The sequence below is a fragment of the Acipenser ruthenus genome, chromosome 41 (genome assembly GCF_902713425.1).
Source record: "Acipenser ruthenus chromosome 41, fAciRut3.2 maternal haplotype, whole genome shotgun sequence".
NCBI lineage: Eukaryota > Metazoa > Chordata > Actinopteri > Acipenseriformes > Acipenseridae > Acipenser > Acipenser ruthenus.
The window spans coordinates 2,559,807-2,583,190 of NC_081229.1; the positions used below are offsets into that span (position 1 = coordinate 2,559,807).

A 23,384-nucleotide genomic window follows, 5' to 3' on the forward strand; every position below is an offset into this window, starting at 1 on the left:
GTTTGATAAATAAATACACTGTTATGGCAGTTTCAGCCCTGCATTCACCTTTCATTTATTAATAATAATAATAATAATAATAATAATAATAATAATAATAATGACAAAAACATGTTCTATTAGTTATCAAAATCTTTATTATATATAAAAAAATAATTGTTATTGCAAACACAGTTTTCAGTTTTAGTTAGTAGTTGACCATATTTGACCTTTCTGCGATTACAATATGTCTAGAAAATACAGACATACAGAAATATACAAAGTATGTTAACAAATAAAACAGCTAAAATTGCCTACTTAATGGTTTGTATTTTTTCTCTTTAAAGCCACTATAAAAATAACAGTGCCATGTCTCTGCCTTTTAAATTCATTTGCATAAAAAAATAAAATAATAATATTCAGAACAAGAAAACCCAAATGAAATAGCACAAGCTGCATGTTTCCAACGGTTACTAATTCAACCATAGGCTGTGGTGAGTTTGATATCCCGTTTTTGTTTGTAATTATATTTTTAGCCATTTTTAAAACAGTTTGTGTAAACTCCACAGGGTTTGAGAAATTGCCCTGCCAAAACTTACATGCCAGATAGACAGCTAGAAAATGTAACGTGGTACAATTATGCAGGCAGTGACAGGGATATAAAAGTAACTATCCCATTCGATCCAACTAATACTGGAATTTTTTTGCTCAGCCCTGCTCATAACGGATTTCTCGTCACAGTTTTAAGTGTGTGTACTGAGTGCGCTCCTCCTCCTCATCTTCCTCATCGGATTCAGACTCCCACTTATTCACTCTCGCGGGAATCACAATGGTGGAGTAATTCAGTTCCTCGCAATCATCTTCATCATCCTTCTGCTTCCGGGCACCAGGAGGGACCTTGTAATTCTCATAATCCCCTTTCTCTTGCTGCCAAGACAAAATACAATTTAGAGTTTTGCCCCACTTATCCTCACATACCTAAAACTAGGGCACTTTTACAGCTAAATTCTCGTCATTAGTAGGGATATCATGTGACTCCGTGTACACGAGGACAGTTTGAGGCTTTTCAGCTCACATCGCAATGCATTCTGGTGTGCTTTACCTGTCTCTGGTACCTTTCACAGCAGGACTACACTTCCCAGAATGCATTGAAAAGCTGAACCATCCCAGACTGCCCTAGTCTACAAGGAGTCATAGAGTAACCCTAGTCATTAGCGCATTGTTTTTCTGGATGAAAAAAAATTAAGAACACATCCATTACAATAAAACACAGAAGAAACTAGTTTGGTAAGCATATTGCTTGTGTTCTTCCTTTCTGAAAGAAATGTGCTAATGGCACTTTGGAAGAAGAATCTGTCCTGTAATCTATTAATCAGAGCATGCAACCAAGCAATGGATGTGTTTATCACATATCTAGGGCCCTTCATTCTCATCTTATTTGATTTACTGTTGAGGAGCAATAAAACAATCCTCTTTCAGAGTAAAGGATTAATTTTGAGTTTTGAAACATCATTCAAATCTGATTGTGCAACCGGCTACCGTTGCCTAGCTACTTAGTGTAACACCCTGTAACGCTGGCAGGAAATGCATTTGAACATATTGCAAAAATCTATATTTTTTTTTACTGTTTTGACATTTTGACACGTCAGTCATAAAATCAGCCAGAAATACATATTTAGACTCTTGCTTAAGAGCGTGCCTCAGAAGAAAGATAATTTCTCTTATTAGCGTCACATAGCTAGTTTATGCTCCATCCTTCAACAATGCTGTGGTTGAAAGAAATAAATACCACCAAGGGATAAGTGGCTGGATCAAAATTTCTCACACCCAGTGGTTTTCATGCAGGTAGGTATTTAAAGGCTGACAAATCTCTGAGACAAATCTCTGAGTGTTATGGTTATTTCCTTCATTAAGTCAGCCGCATCTGTGGGATAACTACAGTGCTCTATACAAGTGAATGGAGTATTCTCTCTTTATTCATATATTCACTCGGGGAAGTGTTGCAGGAGGGACAGGTTAATGGTTACACTCGGGTGTACCAGCTGTACTCAGAGACATGCTTGAGATCCTGTTGATCACATGGTTCTTTTAATCTTCTGAGATTAAGGACTGCAAGGTTGTAATGACTGAAACAGAAAATATACAAAGTGGATCTAAAGAAGAACACATTACTAACTGGTTGATGTGTTAATAAGATCCTCTTTATTTGGATCTAAAGAAGAACACATTACTAACTGTTTGATGTGTTAATAAGATCCTCTTTATTTGGATCTAAAGAACACATTACTAACTGTTTGATGTGTTAATAAGATCCTCTTTATTTGGTGAATTGCACAACTAACAAGTTTCACTATGTTTAAAAAGCTTTACAGAAGGACCAGACTGAAGTTAGTTACTCATTCCCAATTCAAGGGCTGAAGTTAGTTACTTATTCACACAGTTATGTATTGAATATTAGCTCACATTCTAAGGGGGAAATCACATAGATAGTCTAGATGTGCCACCTCAATCATTTTAAAGCTTGACATTTCTCTTCAACATAAAGTAGTATAATATTAGTTTCCTCATTTCTTTATCACATGTATGTATGCAGCAATATCTTCAGTTGCAGTTCAGTTTTGCCAGTTAGGGAACTTAATAATTGAGGCATTTCCTATCAAATGCAGAACTCAGCAGTGTAATTACGAATCAGTCATTTCAACACTACTTGTCGGTGATAAGAGGTCAAGTCATCGCTCAACGATTAGAAAACTTTCAGTTCTCAGTTGCTTTTCTAAAAAAAAGGACATTTCTCATGGTTTTCTTAAAGTTATTGTAGTTAATAAAATCATATTATAAATATTACCTGCAGTGTATTTCCTTGCACTATATGCTGTAGGTCTGAAATGTGCAGTTTTGAAAGAAACACATATCAAACATGTACAGTGCCCCCCCTTTATAAGGCAGCCCTTTATACTGCGGAACAGGTTATAAGGCGGTACGGTCATGGCTCCCATTTGCCCCTTTATACTAACACTAGTATTCTCGTTATAAGGCGGAACACAAACAGCATGGCCTCTTAACTATAGCTCCCGACTACAGCGTTATAAAGGGGGAGCACTGTATTGTATTTTTATCTTTTTTAAATGGTACTACACTAGGTTTTAAGGAAGTTCCCAGTTTGCTTGCGTTGCCGTCCAGGAAATCTGTTGCTGCTTCACTTCCTAGGTCATTTCACCTCAGCAGTGCCAGTCAAAGCATCTTTTTGGCTGCAAAACTACCGACGTATTGCAACAAATAAAATCGGCTGCTAATTAAGACGGTATCCTCAGTTATGGTCATTCTTTTCTTACTGAAGACCATCAAGTCTGATCCAATGAGTTGTGTTGACTTCGTGCCTTCGTGGTGTCTGTAGCTGCTTCGCTGTGTTTTAACATTATCTTCAGGTTTGAACAATTCAATTGCATAGAAGTACTTGGCTAGCTACCTGAAGTTACAGCAAACAAATCAACAAGACTTACAAGAACTTTACCGGCATTTCTTTCATCCTCAGAAGTAGCTGGACTTCACTGCAAACCTAATGTACTCACAAAGGAAACCACCCACTGCACCAAACTAAATGCATTTGGGACTGGTGATGTCATTGCTGAAACGCTTCCCCAGTGTAGCCATGCAAGAATAGACCTCTTTCGAAAGAGCTCATTCAGGTTAATGCAACCTAGGGCATGATGGGAAAGGACAGTATACCTCTGTGGGTTTGCGTGGCTTGCATACTGTGCTGTAGATATCAGATATGGCCTCCTTTCCTCTGACTCTTTCTTTACCTGCTGACCTGAAACAAAAAAAAAAAAAAAATCATCAAATTAGATTTGCACCTGCTTAACTGTATGTGCACCACATTCTTGGATCCTCAGCTGCTGCACTAGCCTTGCACTATTGCAGTACTATGTCATTGTAGATATAACTTGCTGCATCCTAGTTCATCTTGTATTTTTGTAGTTGCACTTACTGTAAACTGCACTGTGTTTAAATATCAAGCTTGCATTGTAACCCTGTACTGCCCGGTAACACCTGTAAGTCGCCTTGGATAAAGGCGTCTGCCAAATAAATAGATAAATAAAATAAAATAAAACGTGCATGAAAAAGCATGCTTACCCTTTCTGCTGCTCTGAAGTCCCTTGGAATTGCAGGGATGCGTAATTAAGAGTTTCTTGGTCTTGACAGTTATTTCTTGTGGCCCAGTGTGGGTTTTCAGTACCTCTGCCCTGTAGTTACACAAAGACAAATTGTTTCAGGTCTATAAGACACGTCAATCTAGGCAATGGAACGTATACAACAGAGAAGCACAGTTATAGCAAGCATGTGATTTCATTTATAAAATATGAGATCTGGCACTGCACTATGTTAAATAAATCTCTCGTGCCAGTGCTTTTAGATGGTGTTGCGCCTGGAAGATGAAACTGCCCCCACCCCATTCGCCGGCTGTCAATAACCAATCAGCTGCTTCCCCTAGTGACTGACATCTCTTTAGCCAGGAGCATGCTTTGACTGATAAGACACTGCTGGGGGGGAAATGACCAAAAGTAAAGCAGCAACAGGCGAGCAAGGCAAACAAACTGAGGACTTCCTTTAAGCACAGGTATTAACACATGTCTATAACTATAACAGTGCTTTACAGGGAAATAATGTGTGTCATAATGCAGCACCATACTTGCCCTATGACTCCAGGTACACTAGGACAGTTTGGGACAGTTCAGGCTTTTCAACTCGCACCCCGATGCATTCTGGGAAGTGTAGTCCTGCTGTGAAAGGTACCCTAGACAGTAGAACTACACTTCCCAGAATGCATTGGGTGGTGTGAATTGAAAAGCCTGAACTGTCCCACATGGAGTCATAGGGTAACCCTACTGCTTTCACTGAATCCACCCCCTGCATCAAGAAGACAAACATTTTGGCTGATGCCTCAGTCAGTGAGATGCTGTTCGTCTGCCTCACCTTTTGTGCAGGGGCTGGATTTGCTACAGTGCTGTACACGACCTCGGCTTCACTTGGTGGTGGCTGACTGCGAGATCTTCCTTGACGTGAAGAGCTTGGAAGAGAAAGAAGAAGATGATGTTTCACCAAATCCACATTAAAGAGATTTGCAACCACCAGCAGAAGTGCAAGGGGGGGAAAAAAAGATGAAGATGAAAAATGGAAATGTTTCAACAATCGATAACCACAGCAGCATCTTTTATGTGTTTTGCTCCTGTCGTGACTCTTACAAAAGTTTACCACTCTAAATGTGCCTGGTCATCGTGCAGCTTCCCCTCTACCATAGCCATGCTTCTTTAAAGGCTTGATCATACCTCTCTGGGCTTTACAAAGCTTTCCCAGGCTTTGCCATGTCCTCACCATGCTTTTCTATGCTTTTAAAAAGGGAGATGCACACGCTGGAAATCCTAAATCAAAACTTCAGCAAAGCTTACACCGTTTTTATTTTTTTAAGTATAGCATTATTCAGCAACACCATGACACACCCACACACACACACACACACACACACACACACACACAAAACTTGTACTTGAACTGTATGTTTAGCAAATTCTTCACAGCTCTCAGGGTTAATTACATGTTGCTTTTTTGACTGTTCATTCACTGAGTTTGTTTCGTATATTTCGGTCGGTGTTGAATGTGTGTGTGTAATGTGTGTTTAGTTTAGGTTCTGTTTTATCTTACTCAGTTGTAGAGTTTGGTATTCTGTCTACGCTGCAGGGGAGAGGCTGGGGGTGAACCCGCGACCCCGCGCACAGCAAGCGAGCGCCTTAACCGCTATGCAAAAGAGCCGGGCGCGTCTGCATTCTTAGTTATGGTGCTTTTAACCTCATCTCACCGACAGGGGATAGAATCAGTAACGGTGGTGTATCACACAACACTGCCCATTACATATACACCACCTTTATACAGCGTGCTGTGCACAGGATGCTGCCTCTGGTAAGCATGGTAAGTAAAAAGCATAGTTACATGTAATCAAGGGACTCTGGATTGTGGATGCCGTCCGACAGGTCTTCTCTGCTCCGTTGAGGGTCGCTCACCCAGTCCATCACTAGATTTTCACGGGTGTCATTCCTGGTGCCCTTTGGATCGAAAAGCGCCGAGCATGGTGGTTACATAGTAAATGCATGTGTACTTATACATGATTCCAGTGTCATTCTGCACAGTTACAATGTTCTTAACGTGCAGATCTGTTAGCACGATATATGTAAGTACACAATTGTATCAGAAAAGGGTTAGGGCAATATCATGCAAAAAAACGAAGTAACTACTATGTAAATACACAGTGTAAAGTGTTACCAAAATGTCCTGGAGTGTTAATAAGAAAAGCATGTTTTTACCATTGCTGTATGTCATGTTGTCTTCATAGAAGCGACTTATTACACAAGAAGAGGGGACTTTAGCGTTTTTTTTTAACAATTTAATTGAGTATTGCATAGAATGGGATTTGTTCACAAGATAAGACTATAGGTATTAAATGCTGAAATATACGAACTGTACCATGTGGTTTATCAGTTTAAAACAGGTATCTTCTCCATCCTGGCTCCCTGGAGTGTTTTTTCTTTGCTTCCATCTGTGAAAACAAAAAAGCGCTTACATTTATTGCCAACCGAGCCTTTAAATCCATTTCTTTTTTTTCAGTACTAGCACTGTCCTCCCTTTTGTGTACGGATTGCAAGATCTTTAGGTGGTTTGCAAGTTTATTTCATATGCCTCTTGATTTGCAGATTTTCCAAATACAGTGTACTAGATAAATAAAATGGATTTTAAAGTCATGGTCAGCACTCCTTTTCTGTATAGTGTAAATAAATAAAATATGCTAAAGCCTGAAATTGGATTGTTCTAGTATAGAAATTAATGATTGAGACATTATATATCCTTTATATACCTAGCTGTGAGAATTTCAATTTCCGCTGAGCAATCAGAGATATAGAAACAATAGGTACTCAGGTGTGAAAATGATACACCATTTTCTGCTTTAATTAGGCATTTTAAACATCTTGTGCATTTGACCAGCCTTTTCTCTCACTATTTTAAATTAATTGCATGTGTGGCCTATGCAAATCATCAATTCAATTAGAAAATCACTAATTGTAGCCATTTTCCAAGATCTTAAGTTCCAGTGGTTTGATTTCATACACACAGCACATCAAAACAGCAGAAGCACTAGGGTTTTGCAATACATGCGCACACTACTGTATGCAGCACAGATAAACACTAACCTGCAGATGAACACGATCACCAGACAGATTAATAGCACAACAACAAGAACCGCGGCTGAGGTGGCTGCCTTCATAACCAGGCCATCTAAAACGAACAAGGTAAATACCTGTCAGCATTATTTACAAAACAGAAGTCTCAGCTAATGCTTCATAAGTGCTGTGAGTCCTGTTTTGTGATGTATTAGGTGTCTTGTATTGTACTTGATGAAGAATACAAAGTTAAAGGTAAAACTTTATGTGAAGTGTCTCTAATTATTATTATTATTATTATTATTATTATTATTATTATTATTATTATTATTATTATTTGATAGACGCCTTTATCCAAGGCGACTTTTACAATGCAAGCTTAATATTTGAAGACAGTGTAGTTTACTTAGTAAATATATGTGTATATGCCCCCAGTTGTCTTTTTCCTCAAGTACATGAATGGTCTACATTTTTGTTTCAGCTCGTTGTTTGGGTAACACTTTACATAGTGTCTAATTACTGTGTATTTACATATTACTTACTTAGTAAATACATGTGTACTTGTGCATAACTACAATGTTATTATGCGTAGTTACAATGTACTTACTGCGTAAATATTTCAGCACGATATAAGCCTAACCCTAGCTATAACCCTAACCCTTTTCTGATACAATTGTGTACTTACATATATGATGCAACATATTTACTATTGAGATGATCTGTAAATACACTGTAACTCTGCATAATAACATTGTGACAACAACTAACAAATTAGGAACCCGACAGGAGCCTGGAATGAACTTACAAGAAACCAGTATTGTGATTTTCTCAGACGTTTGACTGGAGAGGGTGTTTTTCGCCACACAGTAGTAAAGACCTTCGTTGGCTTTGGTGACGTCACTGATGGTGAGGTTCTGTGAGGAGGAAACGGGGGTCTCCCTGTTGTTTCCTGCATCTCTGTACCAGTTGAAGCTTTCAGCAGGGGGGTTGCTAAGGCAACTACACACCAGGATGACCGTGTCTCCTTCTGTTACGCCGGCGGCACTGATATTGTGCAAAACTGTGGTGTTTTTAGGAGGAACTGCGGCAAAATGATTAAAACGTTTACATCACGTTAGACATGGTTAACCCACAGTGTTGAATGAAATAGGAAATAACTCAAAACGGCACCTGAGCATTGCGAGTGCAATGCTAGTGACTGAATTTTTGCTCAGGCTGCCTGTGTATTTTATCCAGTGATAGAAATCTGTCGGGTTTTGTGACATCACTGGTTGGAAAGGTATCCTACAGCGTCATACTGTAAATAATTCTAGAAATCTTCATTTCAGTGCAACTCTCCCATTTGCATTTTTTTATATAGAAGTCTGTTGAAAAAACATTCCTGAATAACGGCTATCCAATCAACAGAGTACACACTTTGAAAAGATACCATTTTGATAGTTGTGGGGGGGGGACACAGAGATTGTATAGAGAATCAAATCCCTACTTGTCTATTAATTACCTTTCAAAAATCCCATAGTTTAACATTTAAAATACTGTGACCTAAGTATAGTCCACAACTGTTATCCTTACTAACTTCAATCTGTGTTGGATTTTCATTTATAATGTGGGTTCCTAGCACCAAAAAAAACAAACAAAAAAAACAAAAAAAAAACATTATGATTCATAATAGAAATACCAACATTTATTTGAACAGCAATGTGGAGTGTATAACACACAACAAATCTGTTAAAATGTGTAAATAGATGTGCTTCATGCTCTATATTTAAAAGAGAATGGGCCCCATACATACTTACATTTTAATGTTAGCCTGATTACAGACGAGTTTCCTTCCCCTATCGCATTCCTTGCGTTGCAGAAGTAATCTCCCCGGTCCTTATAGGAAATGGACATGAACTGCAGCGCCCTCTCCTGTCCCACATTGTGTACTGCACCTTCTGTCACTTTAAACCAGGTGTACTGGCTGACTGGTGGGTGGGCATGGTTTTCACAGTTCAGAATTACAGTGTTTTCTTCCGTAATGTCCCCAGGAGTCTGGACTTGTATGTCTTTTGGAGCATCTGAAGCAACAAGAAAAATGCTGCTTTAGGGCCTTTAGTTTAATCCTGATTACAATTAAACATTTGCTGAAGTTTAGTGACATGGTAATAAACAGTCAATAGATAAGCCATGCATGTGTGTATCTATCACTAGACTGCCCCCCAAAGGTCATGTTTCATATGTATAGTAGGCTTGTTGGTCCAGCGGTTAAAGAAAAGGGTTTGATACCAGGAGGTTCAGCCACTGACTCCCTGTGTGTGACCCTGACCAAGTCGCTTCACCTCCTTGTGCTCCATCCTTCGGATGAGAAGTAAAACAAATGAGGTCCTATTGGAAGCGACTCTGCAGCAGCAGCAGTTGTTGATGCATAGTTCACCCCCTAGTCTCTGTAAGTCGCTTTGGATAAAAGCGTCTGCTAAATTAGTAATAATAATAATAATAATAATAATAATAATAATAATACCTTTTGCACTTACATTTTACAGTCAGTTCCCCGTCTCCTGTCATTTCCCCTTCTGAGTTCCTGGCACTGCATGCATAGATCCCTGCATCCTCACTGTGTAGGCTTGGGAAGGTCAGTTTGATTGAGTTGGGGAGTTCCTCTCTCAGCGGTTCCCTCTGTGCTTTCCAATCAGTCTTTGTATCTCTGCGGATCAAGCTGAGGGATGATGCTGGGTTGCTTTCAACTGTGCACTGTATGACAGCCAGGTCCCCTTCCTTTAAATCACTTTCCATGCTTAAGTTGAGGTTAATTGGAGCATCTGTAAAGAATCATAGAAAAGAGATTTCCCATTATTATTATTATTATTATTATTATTATTATTATTATTATTATTATTATTAGTAGTAGTAGTAGTAGTAGTAGTAGTAGTAGTAGTAGTAGTAGTAGTAGTAGTAGTAGTAGTAGTAGTAGTAATAGTCGTAGTAGTAGCAGTGCTTAGATATAATTCCAATCTTATTATTCAAAGTTACAATGTATATTTGCATAATATATTTAAGTACACAATTGTATCAGTAAAGGGTTAGGGTTATATCATGCAAAAAAACATTTACACCTTAAGTACATTGTAACTGTGCATAATAACATTGTAATGCTGTGTAAGTACACGTGCATTTGATAAGTAACAACTTTGTAAATACACAGTTATTAGAGACACTTAATATAATATCTTTTTATTTATTTATCTTTTTCTTTTTGTATTGCAATCTGCATACTCCAAAGCAATCACTGTTTAAAATCTACAGACTGTCTGCAGGTGCTGTGTCGTGTTAACTGGGGAGCAAAACAAATATTAAGAAAATTAAGAACCAGTAACGTGTAAATGGAATGCTTATACACTTACAAAGGACGTTCAGGGTGACGCTGGAAGAATTATCCGCGCCGATATTATTGTAAGCGGTGCAGTGGTACTCTCCAGCTTCGCTTACAGTTATTGTGTGAAACTGCAGAACTTTTTCTGTTGTTTCCAACCTGTCAATGGACTTGGTGTTGTGTTTGTACCAGGAGTAGCTTGGCAGAGGGTTACATCTTGAAGAGCATGTCAAAGCCATTGCCTGTCCCACTTTGATCGTCTTTTCCAACGGGTTCGTCTCAATTTGAGTTCCTGTTGGCCCATCTGAAAATGGAAACAGTAAGATATTGGAGCCTGAATTATATCTTCTACTTAGGACTTTATATCTCCTACGTAGTACGTTTAAAAAAAAGTCATATACAATATCATATGTTTGCTGAATCGCACATTTGAGACATACAGTAATATATGAATTATTATTATTATTATTAGTTTATTTAGCAGACACCTTTATCCAAGGCGACTTACAGAGGCTAGGGTGTGTGAACTATGCATCAGCTGCACAGTCACTTACAACTACATCTCACCCGAAAGACGGAGCACAAGGAGGTTAAGTGACTTGCTCAGGGTCACACAATGAGTCACTGGCTGAGGTGGGATTTGAACCGGGGACCTCCTGGTTACAAGCCCTTTTCTTTAACCAATAATAGAAGTGCAGGGCAGGTAAAATTTATGAAAGTATTTGGTACAAACATTTTGATAGCTGTTGTTTCTTCTTTTAGAGTTATGTGTGCAGGTACGGCAGGAATAAGATATCTAAATCTTTAAAGCTAAAATATAAACAGCAAAATAATTAGAAAGTTGCCAGAATATTGTTACGTGCAGTATCTGCACCTGCTTCACTAATCATCTACGCTGTGGCCAAATGTTTTGCATCATCGCATTAGTACAATGAACTCAGTTTGCTTCATGAAGTCGAATGAAACCTGCTGCCCAATCTTACCATAACATATTGAATCACTCACCGCTTTGTAGTTATCCCACACACTTAACGAAAAAACATTCTGAAATCTAATACGAAAAACTGTACTACTATTATGGCTTCCGGTAGACTTTTGCGATATCATTTTGCAGTTACGTTGATTACATGATGTTAAATTAAAAAAATCTAAATTATGTTCATATAGATTTTTTTTTTTAAATTCATGCCTCAATCCTAAAAATCTAGGTGATGCTAAACTTTTGGCCATAGCTGTACAGTGTTGTAGGCTGGGGACACTGATAAATGGGCTTATATTAAAATTGCCTACAGATCCTGAAATAAACAAGCTTAGTGCTTAAAGTAGTGATTTTTATAGTTTCTAAATATTTCTTTTATTGCATGTTGCATATCCTCTGTTTCTCCTTATATCACCACTGCTATGCTTAACAAACGATTGCATCAAGCATGGCGTCTCAATGGCTAGCACTCAGATGAATAAAAAGGCAGGGCAGCACTTACACCAAACATCTATGTTTTCATGGCTTGACTTGGTGGATCCTGCACTGTTGGTAGCCTCACAGTAGTAACTTCCTGCCTGATCACGAGTTATCTTGTCAAACTTCAGAGTCTGTCTAGCGTGAGTTTGGTGCTCGTTTCTGTACCACGCGAAGGAGATTTGTGTTGGGTTGCCACCACTTGTGTTGCAGGTTAAAGACAGTTCATCTCCTTCTAGTATCTTCCCCGCTTGGGGGCTGTTTTCAATACGAACATTCTTCGGGGCGTCTGTGAGAAAGAAAACCAGGTAGAGAAGCAAATTACTGAATGCGTATCGATGCGATAACTGAGAAAGGCACATCAGCACAATACACGGGCAATGCATCGATCATATTGCACGTTCAAATGTGTCTTGTTTCTAAGGAATTACGCCTGGACGGATGGAGAGTTTAAGAAGCGCTGGCTGACTCATTCATACAGTAGTTTAACCTTCAACAGTCTTGGCATAATTCCAGCTAAACGTTTGATTTAAAAATTATTCTGGAGTTGTATGCAGTACTGTCATTAAAACAAAAATACATATATACGTTTCTTCAGAAATAACACACAATTTTTTAGATTCAGAACTATGAAAGAGCTGGAACAATACTAGGAATTAGAGGGTTAATGTTTAACACACACACACACACACACACACACACAAAATTAAATTTAAGATCTTACATTTAACATCTATGTTAATTATGGATGAGTTTTGTGCACCAAGTTGGTTTTTTGCTTCACAAAAGTAATCCCCACTGTCCGTAATACTTATGCTGTTAAACTCAAATGTTTCCAAGTTATTGATTATTCCCTGTCCAACCTTAAACCAGGTGTAAAAATTAACTGGTGGGTTTCCTTTACAGGAACAGACAAGGGTTACCGCTGCTCCTTCTTTTATATCATCCGCAGGTTTTGAAATGGCGGTAGTCTCTTTTGGAGGATCTATCAAAAGAAAACATATGTGACTCATAAGGAAGGTACAGTCGCTATAACTACAACCCTGGTACTCCCCTCAGATCTACTGTAACATCATTCCAAAATGCAGCCACATCTAGGGGCAGACCAAACCCACGGATAACGGAATTCCTCGGAAATCGCGGCATTAGCACACTTCCACAGATTCACCATAAACATGTGTTTTAGCAAACATGATATATGGCACTAGACTAGACTTGTTTGCAAGCACTTCTTGCATTAACTCAGATGACCCTGCAAGGGAAGAAATGCCCAGGAAGTAAAGCAGCAACAGACTTCCTGGAAGTCAAGGCAAGCAAACTGAGAACTTCATGTAGTACCAGACGTCTGTTTTACAATGAAAATACATAATTGCTTTAATGTCTTTCTTTAAAAAAAACAGCACATTTAAGACCAATCTAGCTAAGTGCAAAATTAGTAAGATTAACTGTTGGGTAAAATTTAATATGAACCCTTAATAAAGAAGGACACGTCACATCAAATTGATACAAATTCCTATAAAATGTATACAATGAAAGGGGTCAAAACTTACATGCAACCTTCAAAATTATTGGATTTGATCTACTAGATCCAACCTCGTTCTTAACTTCACACTCATACTTGTATTTATCACTCTGGTAAGTGACATCACTGATCTCTAATGTTGATCCACTTTCAGGATTGACTAGCTTCCCATTCCCATACCAGGTGTAGCTGGTAATGTTTGGGTTACAACTGCTGAACAGGCACTCTATGGTGAGGCTGTCACCTTCATTTAACTCCTCCTTAGCAACAAGAATGCGGGTTCCTTTCGGTTTATCTGAGCAGAGAGACACAAACCAGTTAAGTCATTGAGGGCCAGCCAGGAGAACACAAGGAAAACAATAAAGCGAAAAGGGTAGCACTTTACATTGGACTCTAGTTGCGGTGTATTTAAATAGTAGTTACTAACATGTGTACTTACACATATTTACAATGCTATTATGCATTGTTACAATGTACTTAACGGGTATATTTTTTTCCACGATATACCTAAGTACAATTCTGTTAGAAAAGGGTTAGGGTTAGTGGAGTTAAGGTTAGGGTTAGGGTTAGAGTTATACAGTAATTACATTGTAACTATGCATAATAACATTGCATAATGCGTAGGTGGACATGCATTGACTAAATAACTACTGTGTAAATACACAGGAATATAGAGGCACTTAATGTAAAGTGTTACCCAATATAGGAATAGGAACCATTGGCTGTTATTACCATGTAAGTACATGGTTATTCATGCCTTGTGGTCTAAGGCGCTGCCATTAAATTAAATATCTCAAAATTCTGAAATCGTTTCAGGAGTGTCGTTTCTATATCACAAACACATCCCATTTTCAAACAAATCTGGAAGTTGATACAAGGTCCCACACTTACATTTCACGTCTATGTTAATGACGGACGAATTCTCTTTTCCGAGCACGTTTGATGCTTGACAGTAGTACGCCCCACTGTCCTCAATGTCTATTGCATCAAACTTTAATTTGTTTGTAAGGTTTTGGATTGGTCCAAGTCCATTCTTAATCCACCTAGTATTGACGGGAGGGTTTCCTTGACTAGTGCAAACCAGGGTTACATTTTCTCCTTCTTTCACTTCAGCGTGACTTGAAGAGACCTTTGTCTCTTTTGGAGAATCTATTAAAAGAAAAGACTAGTCAGTATGTTATAGGGCTACCAGTAATCAGATGCCTTGATAATCGGATCCCACACTATCAGATCAGTCTGTCGGAAATTTGCGTGATCTGCGTTCTGTTCTGTTCTTACACAGAGGTGTTTCATTCGATTTATGGAGGTTTTTGCCTGCTTTGTTTTCCTAGGTTGTTTTAGTTTGGTTGTACCAGCCAGTGTGCTTTGACGATACGTGTGAAGCAAAATTTGTTAACTCCAGAGGGTGATGCAAAGTTTTTTAGCCATAGCTGCGGCTACCCCAGATATTACTGTTCTTCATTTTAACCCATACACGTGTTTCTGAAATAATAACTACCACACTGGATGCACAAATGAAGAACAAGAATTCTGCAATTAAAAAGGAGAGACAATGGTCTGATATTCAGGTCCTGGTGGAGTACAACGGACAATAAACTTGTAGCCTTGTTGAACCACATAACCTTGTTTATTTAAAAATACTGTTTGCATGCATTGTGTTCTCATTTTTGGCCCAGCAAAACTTATTTGTGTCTCCTTGTTTAGAGGAAATGAAGGGAACATATGACTTATAGTTACATATTTTGGACAGTCTTAAAACTTCTTAATAGCCAAGCTAATAGCAGTAATGGATCAGAAGACCAATTTCTTCCTCCACTGGGCGTACCCATTGCATAATACCCATTTAAATAACATGAAATGATATATGGAATTACTTGTTCTCAATTACCTAATTGGACTAATTATTTTTTAAATTGGTCAACACTAAAACATTTTTCAGGTCTGGACAGAGCGATCTTTAGCAGAAATATTTCCGATCTTTTGATGCAGCTGGTGTCTTTTTCTTTGAAGACATTTTAAAGAAATCACACAGCTCTATGCAGTGTGTGTTCAATCATTACCGGAAGCAAACTAAACCGGCTGCCAGGTTCCTGAATGCAGTGTAACAGGCAGCGTGTCAATAAGGTAAACGTTTGCTGTATTTATTTTTAAGTGATAAAAAAATATTTATATTTACACTATTCTTTCAGAAATTGGAAATTTCACAGGGTAACTACATATCACACTGCAATGGGTACGTTTTCTAGAAACTGTGAAATCTGTGATAACAGTGAAAAAAATACAGCCTTAATAATAAGTAGTAGAATGATAACTGACATCTGAATCCACATTCACAAGTAATAATGAAAAGAGACCCACAGACTATACAGTATGGTCTCACTGCAGTATTAAACCATTTCATAAACTTACACTGAATGTCCAAGAAAACGGATCTTGCCGCACACTCATCTTTGTTTCCTTCGATCTGGCACTTCAGCGTCTTGGTATGATTCCACCAGGTAGGAGTAAATGTGAGTGTTTCTGATCTGGGCTTTCCAATTTCATCACTCTGCACTCTCTTAAACTGCCAGCCATCTTGTGTGTCCTGCCATTTTGGATTGTTTGTACAAGGCCCTTTAGTAGCACATGTCAAGTTGGCCTCTTTCCCTTCAGTCATGATCGAAGGGGTTTCAATGTCAATTTTACAGGGGTTTTCTTGGAAAAAGCAAGGACAGGGAAATGTTTGTTTATTGCTCACTAGGAAAGTTGAACCGAGACAATACCCCGGTGCATTGTAATTTATGTTTTCATGAATTATGATAAACATTTTTCATAAATATTTTGATTTTGTTAGGACAACTTTTTTTTTTTCAAAATTTAGTCGTCGCCAATTTTGTTTACCCCGGTTTTTCTCCCCAATTTTTTATGCTCAATTATTGTTATCCGTATCCTCGGCTCACCGCTCGCAACCCCCCCGCCGTCTTTGGAAACGATGGTTGGAACACGCGTCCTCCGAAACGTGCTCTTGCCAATCCGTCATTTTTTCGCACTGAGGATCCACAGCGAGGCCACCTGACATATAGTGCTGGAGGACAACACAGATCTGGCGGCTCCACTGCAGAACCACAGGCGCCCTATCGGCCACAGGGGTCGCTGATGCACGGTGAACCATGTATTCCCCTGCCGACCTACCCGGGCGGCACTCGGCCAATTGTGCGCCACTCCCTAGGAACTCCCGGTCACGGTCGTATTCGAACCTGCGATCTCCAGGCTATAGGGTGCATCCTGCACTCCACGCAGAGCGCTTTTACTGGATGCGCCAATTGGAAGCCCCGTTAGGACAATCTTTAAAGTAAATTGTCCATTCAGAGGACTTTAGTGGGTAATCCTTTCTCTAGATAGTGTTGAAGTCAGATAAGAATTTTGTTAATTATAAAGCCAGCCAATCAGAATTATAATCAATATGATGGAATGGAAACTTCTGGTTGGTCTAAAAAGTTTCTTCATAACAATAGCTTAGTGTTCCCATGTCATCCAAGTTAAACATAACAAAGTCAACACAAATGACTAATACAAGAAAGACATCATCTGAAATTCGATTATAAATGATAAATGCATTCACTGAAAAAAAAAACTTAAATTTTACCAAGTGTTTTACAGATTCATTTGAATGAAGTCAGTATTTTACAGAATGTTTTGGGGTAAACTTAAAATGTATTTTTCTTTCGTATTCAAAGGAAACTACAATTCATATGGGAGTCAGTAAGATAGATTCTCAAAGCCTTTTTTTACTCCAAATTGTCATTTGCGCAAATTCTTCAGAAAGGACCAATAAATAAATAAATAAATAAATAAATAAATAAAGTTACTAAAACCAGAAATAAACAACTCATTAGAAACTCATCAGTTATCCTATGTTTTTTTTAAATTTTTATTATTCAATTCAGAATAATAATTTTTTTTTTTCTTTCAGGAATTTTGTAATTTTTTCTAATCACAATTTGGAGTGAATAGCTTTTGAGACTCTAAACCAAAAAGTAATGGTTTTTAACATGAGGCGAGTATTTAAGAAGAACTTCAGAATTAAATCTCTTCATGAGAATGAATATTGAAAGAAAAGATCAAAGCAAGCTTACCGGTGACTGAAAGGTTCACTCCTTGTTTGTTCATCCACTTATAATCATTTTTTCCAATAAATCTAAAATTGTATATTCCACTGTCGTTGAGCTGCAGATTTTTTATCTTGAAGCTACAGTTGGTTTTCCTGTCACCAAGGTATTCAGTACGACCTTTAAATTCTGGGTCCACAATTGATTCATCTTCATGGTACACTGTTGTTTTATTATAGTCCTTTGTTTGTGGATCATATATAGGATTCTTCCACCAAATTCCAGTTTCCATGCTAGGCCACTTAAAGCTGCATATGATCGTAACACACGATCCTTCTTTTTCCTGGTACAATGCCTTAAATTCTATAATGACATCCGCAGCTTAAAAATAAAAACAGATGACCAGTGAATAAAAAAAAGAACTAGAAGGATTTGTAAAATAGTCTTGGTACCAAACTGATTCAGCATTGCATTTGTAAAATTCTTTCATATATTTCGAGGACGCTGTTCTGCATTTTTCTCACAACCTACAGTGGGTTAGAATTAGGGCTTTTGCCCCGACTTTTCTACACTCCTCTAATAAATTCAATTGATATCTGTTAAGCTATTCGTGTATCTCAATCACAACTGACTTTAGTAGATAAAATTTATTTCTCTTTTTTGAAACAACTAAATGGGGTTTTAAATCGTTTCTTTTTCATCTAAAAGCAGAAGTGACTCCTCTTTATTAATGTAAATACTGTCAGGCATAGCGATTGTGATAAAGTTTCTCCGGCATAAAATATTTCATTTGTTATTCTTAATAAAGATTAGTAGTTTATTAACATGTCACAATCTCGTTTGTACGTTCTGCTTGTAAATGAAAAATTAAGGCTTGGTTAATTTAAAAGCCCAATTAATAAAACTCAGGGTAAAACACCGAAATTCAGAAGCCCTGGTTATAATTCTAATTAACTTATTACCAATTTGAGCTACTCAAATGTAAGAAAATACTTGTTTATACAAAAAATAAATAAATAAATAACATGACACCGACTGTAAATATGAACAATATATTTAAATGTCATGTTATACCAAGCACATCTGTTTTTTCTGGTCCCTATAATTAAAATCAACTGAAATGCCTGTCTGTCCATAGCAAACAGAAAGCACGAATGAACCTGTGGCTTCAAATGATATTCTTACCACCACAAAGGGACAAGATAGCCATCAACAAATAGACCATGTTTCTTTCCTCCCACGGTATCCAAATCTGGAGACCTAAACCAAAAACAAACTTTAATTGCAGAATTTTTTTAAAAAGTACAACAACCAAGCGTGTAGAGACCTTGTTTCTTATTGGAACTTTTTACAGTCCAATCAGAACCGCACTTTCATAATGAATCGCATATGGATATTACCTATATATTGGATATTTCCACCCAGGTACATTTTAATACTGTTGCAAACAATGATCAGCACATAACCAAAAGAGTACCATTTCACAAACCGTATCATTCAAAGACAAAGCTTTATACTGATTTCTGCCTCCTTAAAATGAACTATGAACATAATTCTTTTGAGCAACAACTAAAAAGTGACGATGAATGTTATATTATTCAACGGTATGGGAAGACAGAACCCAGTTCAAACAGTGCAGGGGGTATCTTTTCATTAGACATTAGTGCAGACCCAAGGGGTTCCCAGCACTGGAGGTTATTTTTCTCTAAGGTGTGTGGGCTGTATTTGCTTACATAGATATTTCCCCTATCTTTAATTAGAAGCCAGCAGTGTACTGTGTAGATTTCCTTCTTGTCCCCTGTCCCTGTGGCACGATTACTGTTCCAACAAACGCATCCAGACAAAAAGGTGAGGAAGATTTCAAAGGCAATTTTACTAGGAACATTTCAGTTTTAAACAAAGCAAACTGAGCAAACTGCACAAATGCATTTTGTTTAAAATCAAGCACTAAGTTAACCCAGGTTTTGCTGGACGTTTAAATCTGGGTTTTGTGCCACAGTTATGATTTCAATGTTAACTGTAGGCCTTTTCCATTTATAGCACTGTTTCAAAGACTTTAGAACCATAATAATATGAGTATTGTGTGACTGTGCTGTATCCTTGTATTATTCACCAGACTGAGGGTGTAGATAGCAGGCGTGCACATCAAAGACACAGAAAACCGATTTTCAGAGTTACAGATATTTCAGACTTACAAACAACCTCCATTCCCAAGGGGAGCGTATCTCTGAGGTTCTGCTGTACCTAAAGCAACCTGGTTTAACAAGACTAAGATTGATCAATCAAAAAAAGAAAGAAAGAAATATGGCTTGCAGGAAAGAACAAAGTCAAAAACATTTTGAGAAATGTACTATAGGAATATGCTTAAACAGGTTAAGAAGCAAGTTAGATATGTCAAAAGAGATAGAGATAGATACAGAGATAGATAAATGATTGATCATTTAAACATTTTTTTTATAAATGTATCAAAGAAAGGTTAAAAAAAGATGTTTTTCAAGGTTTGTTAAATCTGAAAGCATTGACCCATTCATTTCTTTAATTTGATGTTTTTAGAGTTGAAGAGGGAACACAGCTGTGAGTGACTCACACAGACACGGTTCACAATAGGTGGCACAGAGGATGCATTCAAGTCGTAAAAAGCTGAAAATGAATTCTGAAAGACATCCTCACGTCAAGATAAAAAAAAAAACCGCAACACTTTCCATGAAGTGTCTTTAAATACTGTGTATTTACATGGTAGCTACTTAGTAAATGCAGGTGCACTTACACATAATTACAATGTTATTATGCATAGTTACCATGTACTTAGCGTGTAAATCTTTTTGCACCAATGTATATGTAATTGTACAGACCACCCAAGTGAGTTGCATACTGACATTAAAACCCGCCAGTCATTGTACAACCCGCAAAATCAAACTTATATGTAAGATCACTGTTTGGGGTGAGGTAAAAATTATTAAAAAGTGTTATTATTAACATATAATGTATGTACATTCCATTCATCGATGGGTTCTAATTCCAAGTAAATTAACCAATGTTGTGGTTTTCTTTTTCTTTGATTGATTTGAAATATAATTTTAATAATCTGTCCAAAATGTTCTCAAGGAAGGGGGGTGCCACAGTGTGCTTATATATGTAAGTACACAATTGTATCAGAAAAAAAGTTAAGGTTAGGGTTAGGTTTAGAGTTAGAGTTAGTGTTCAGGATTAGGATTAGGGGGTAACACTTTATATTATGCTGCTGCTTAATACAGTTTTATAAATGATTTATAAATATATAATAGATTCTTAATAACCATGTTATAAAGTGTTAATAAAGCATCATGTATGGTTTATAACCATGCAACAGCCATAGACAGAATTACATTTTTATAAAGGGGACAGTTTTTAGCCGCCTATTGTACTTTGGGATGTTTAAACGTAATTCCGTCTATGGCTATTGCATGGTTATAAATCATCTCTAATGCTTTATTAACACGCTATAACACAGTTATTACACATCTATTACATATTCATACAAGATTAATAAGCAGCATCTTAATATAAAGTGTTACCAATTAGGGTTACACCATGCAAAACAAATGTACGCATTAAGTGCATTCTAACTAATAACATTGTAATTATGTGTAAGTACACACATATTTACTAAGTAACTACTATGTAAATACACAGTAATTAGCGACACTTTTAATGTAAAGTGTTACCCAATTTATAATAATACATGCTATCAAAGTAATAATAAAAACAATACTTACCAGGCAGTAGGCCGCTTTTGAAGCCCCACTTTGGAGTTATAAATCGACTGGCAGAAAGAGCTCAACCAGTGAGAAGAGAGAAGTAACAACGAAGCGTTCAGACTTGATAATAACAAAAAAATATGTGTTTGTTTTTACTTCGAAGGAGCAAACAGCTTTCTTACATGCCAGACTCCGCCACGGAGGCTTCTTAAGATTTGACTAAACAATGGTTTTTGGAACTGCAGTAGGACTCCTGTTGCGTGCTACTGTATGTTTTGCATGTCCACTGATCTGGAGAATGCACTAGCTGTGGTGCAAGGTTCCAGGCCTGCCTTCACACTTCACCAACACTTTCACTTCCCCAAATGGGAGTATTCATTGAACAAGTGCAACACATCAGACAGCTGAGTTTTGTTTTTTATTTTTATCAAGTACAACACTTCCTGTGCTGTAGGTCATGTGTCTGATGGTGTGCTGTGAAGCCGTTGGAGTAACCTGCAGCACAGGAAGTGAAAATCTACCAGAAAGCTACTGTATTGTACCCTGCCCCTCTGCCCATGGCTTCCCTACAGTCAGCCTCTCCACTATCAGCAAACTAAATTATGGGCAGGGGTACCTCGAAGGGCGAAGCCAAAGGCCAAAGATGTAATGAAAATATGTATAACGTTGTATTTGTTGTCTGAGCTTTAGGGTGTGAAATCGATTCACTATGTTGCAATGCAAACTTCCTATTTTACAAGAAGACCAAATCAATTTCCGGTACACTATGTCACTGATAAGGACCTGTGGTTAAAAAAAAAAAAAAACTAAAACAAAAAAAACAACTGACTGGTGACTGGTAGCAAAGAACGAAAAAGAAAACACAGGTATCGATCTCAAAAAGACCAGTGGGTCGACGCAAACTCTTTTATCAATAAATAATCAAGCCATTTTAATATGTTGCTTAAAAAAAAGTTATTAAAAAATAAAAGGAAGTTAAAAAAAATCATCCCGTTCACATACTAATCACCTTAATCGATTCTAGATTAGGCACCATTTTATAATAGCTGTAATCCAATTAGATTCTGTGAGCATTTGGAACATGGTTGAGACTCCTTGTGCTACAATATTAACACATATCATTCTTTACTGAGTGCTGCATCATAACAATAATAACATGACAGAACAGGAACCTAAGAACTATTTCCCTATTTTGGAAAGTTGGCTAAAAACATGAGTTCTGTTCCCCTTTTTGACTGAAATATTTCTTCAACAGCATGTCGAGGAAACTTGGGCCCAGTTGAAGACCAGCTAGTTTCAAACTGACCTTTACAGTTACCTGCTACTACTGATGCGTTACCCTCTGCATGAACCGTTACAGTCCCATGACAAATTAATATTATTATATAGTCATTAGGACCTTGTTTGTTTTACGTCTCATCCGAAGGACGGACCACAAGGAGGTGACTTGCACAGGGTCATACACTGTGAGTCATTGTCGGAACTGGGATTGAAGGGACCTCAAGCTAAAAAGAAATAAGGAAAGCTACTTCAGTTCGTTTGGTTTTTTTTTCCAAGAACTTGTACACATGAGCTGGGGGGATAAAAACAGACTTTGAATAGACAGTTTAAAATAGCCTGCCTGCTTGGGTGTTAGACATTAGCAGGGGCCACTGCTACAAAAAAACGAGAAGTGGTTCTATTCTCAACACGGTCAGAAGTGTCTGAAAAATGCAACCAGACAGTGGAAATGGCTACGGTCCTGTTGATGTGTGTTTTGTGATGTGAGTTACAAAAATGGCGCTATGTTAAGACTACATCATTTCAGTTATGATCAGGGAAGCCCGATTTGATCACAGGTCACCGAAAAGCACGAGGGTAGAGAGCAGTGATCTTTTTGTTGTACTAGCAACACATCATCTGGGGAGCAGTGTGGAGTAGTGGTTAGGGCTCTGGACTCTTGACCGGAGGGTCGTGGATTCAATCCCAGGTGGGGGACACTGCTGCTTTACCCTTGAGCAAGGTACTTTACCTAGATTGCACCAGTAAAAAACCCAACTGTA

At 37.8% G+C, this 23,384-nt stretch overlaps 1 protein-coding gene across 4 annotated transcripts; it reads right to left on the reverse strand.

The window, feature by feature from the left end:
- Positions 1-100: 100 nt before the first annotated feature.
- Positions 101-21,612, reverse strand: LOC117434277 (B-cell receptor CD22-like). 4 transcript variants are annotated; one of them, XM_059011270.1, is made up of 20 exons: positions 21,361-21,612; positions 19,801-19,859; positions 18,791-18,865; positions 17,633-17,986; positions 15,927-16,211; positions 14,409-14,666; positions 13,546-13,812; positions 12,720-12,980; positions 12,021-12,284; positions 10,571-10,843; positions 9,704-9,988; positions 8,984-9,247; positions 7,993-8,268; positions 7,218-7,302; positions 6,496-6,568; positions 5,965-6,077; positions 4,954-5,047; positions 4,114-4,223; positions 3,706-3,790; positions 101-906 (listed from the first exon to the last, which is right to left on the reverse strand). In XM_059011270.1, the coding sequence occupies exons 2-20, from the start codon at positions 19,811-19,813 to the stop codon at positions 715-717; spliced, it is 3,627 nt and encodes a 1,208-aa protein (XP_058867253.1). In that variant the 5' UTR covers positions 19,814-19,859; positions 21,361-21,612; the 3' UTR covers positions 101-714. The 4 variants fall into 4 exon arrangements, with proteins under 4 accessions (XP_058867253.1, XP_058867254.1, XP_058867255.1 ...); XM_059011271.1 differs by having other exon boundaries at positions 19,801-19,873; XM_059011272.1 differs by lacking the exon at positions 19,801-19,859 and having other exon boundaries at positions 21,361-21,611.
- Between the last annotated feature and the right edge of the window lie 1,772 nt (positions 21,613-23,384).

Coding starts and splice junctions, on each gene's coding strand:
- LOC117434277 (XM_059011270.1), bottom strand. Junction 17,987..18,790: donor TATCTTGTCCCTTTGTGGTG/GTAAGAATATCA, acceptor TTTATTTTTAAG/CTGCGGATGTCATTATAGAA. Junction 12,285..12,719: donor AATTAACATAGATGTTAAAT/GTAAGATCTTAA, acceptor TCTTTCTCACAG/ACGCCCCGAAGAATGTTCGT.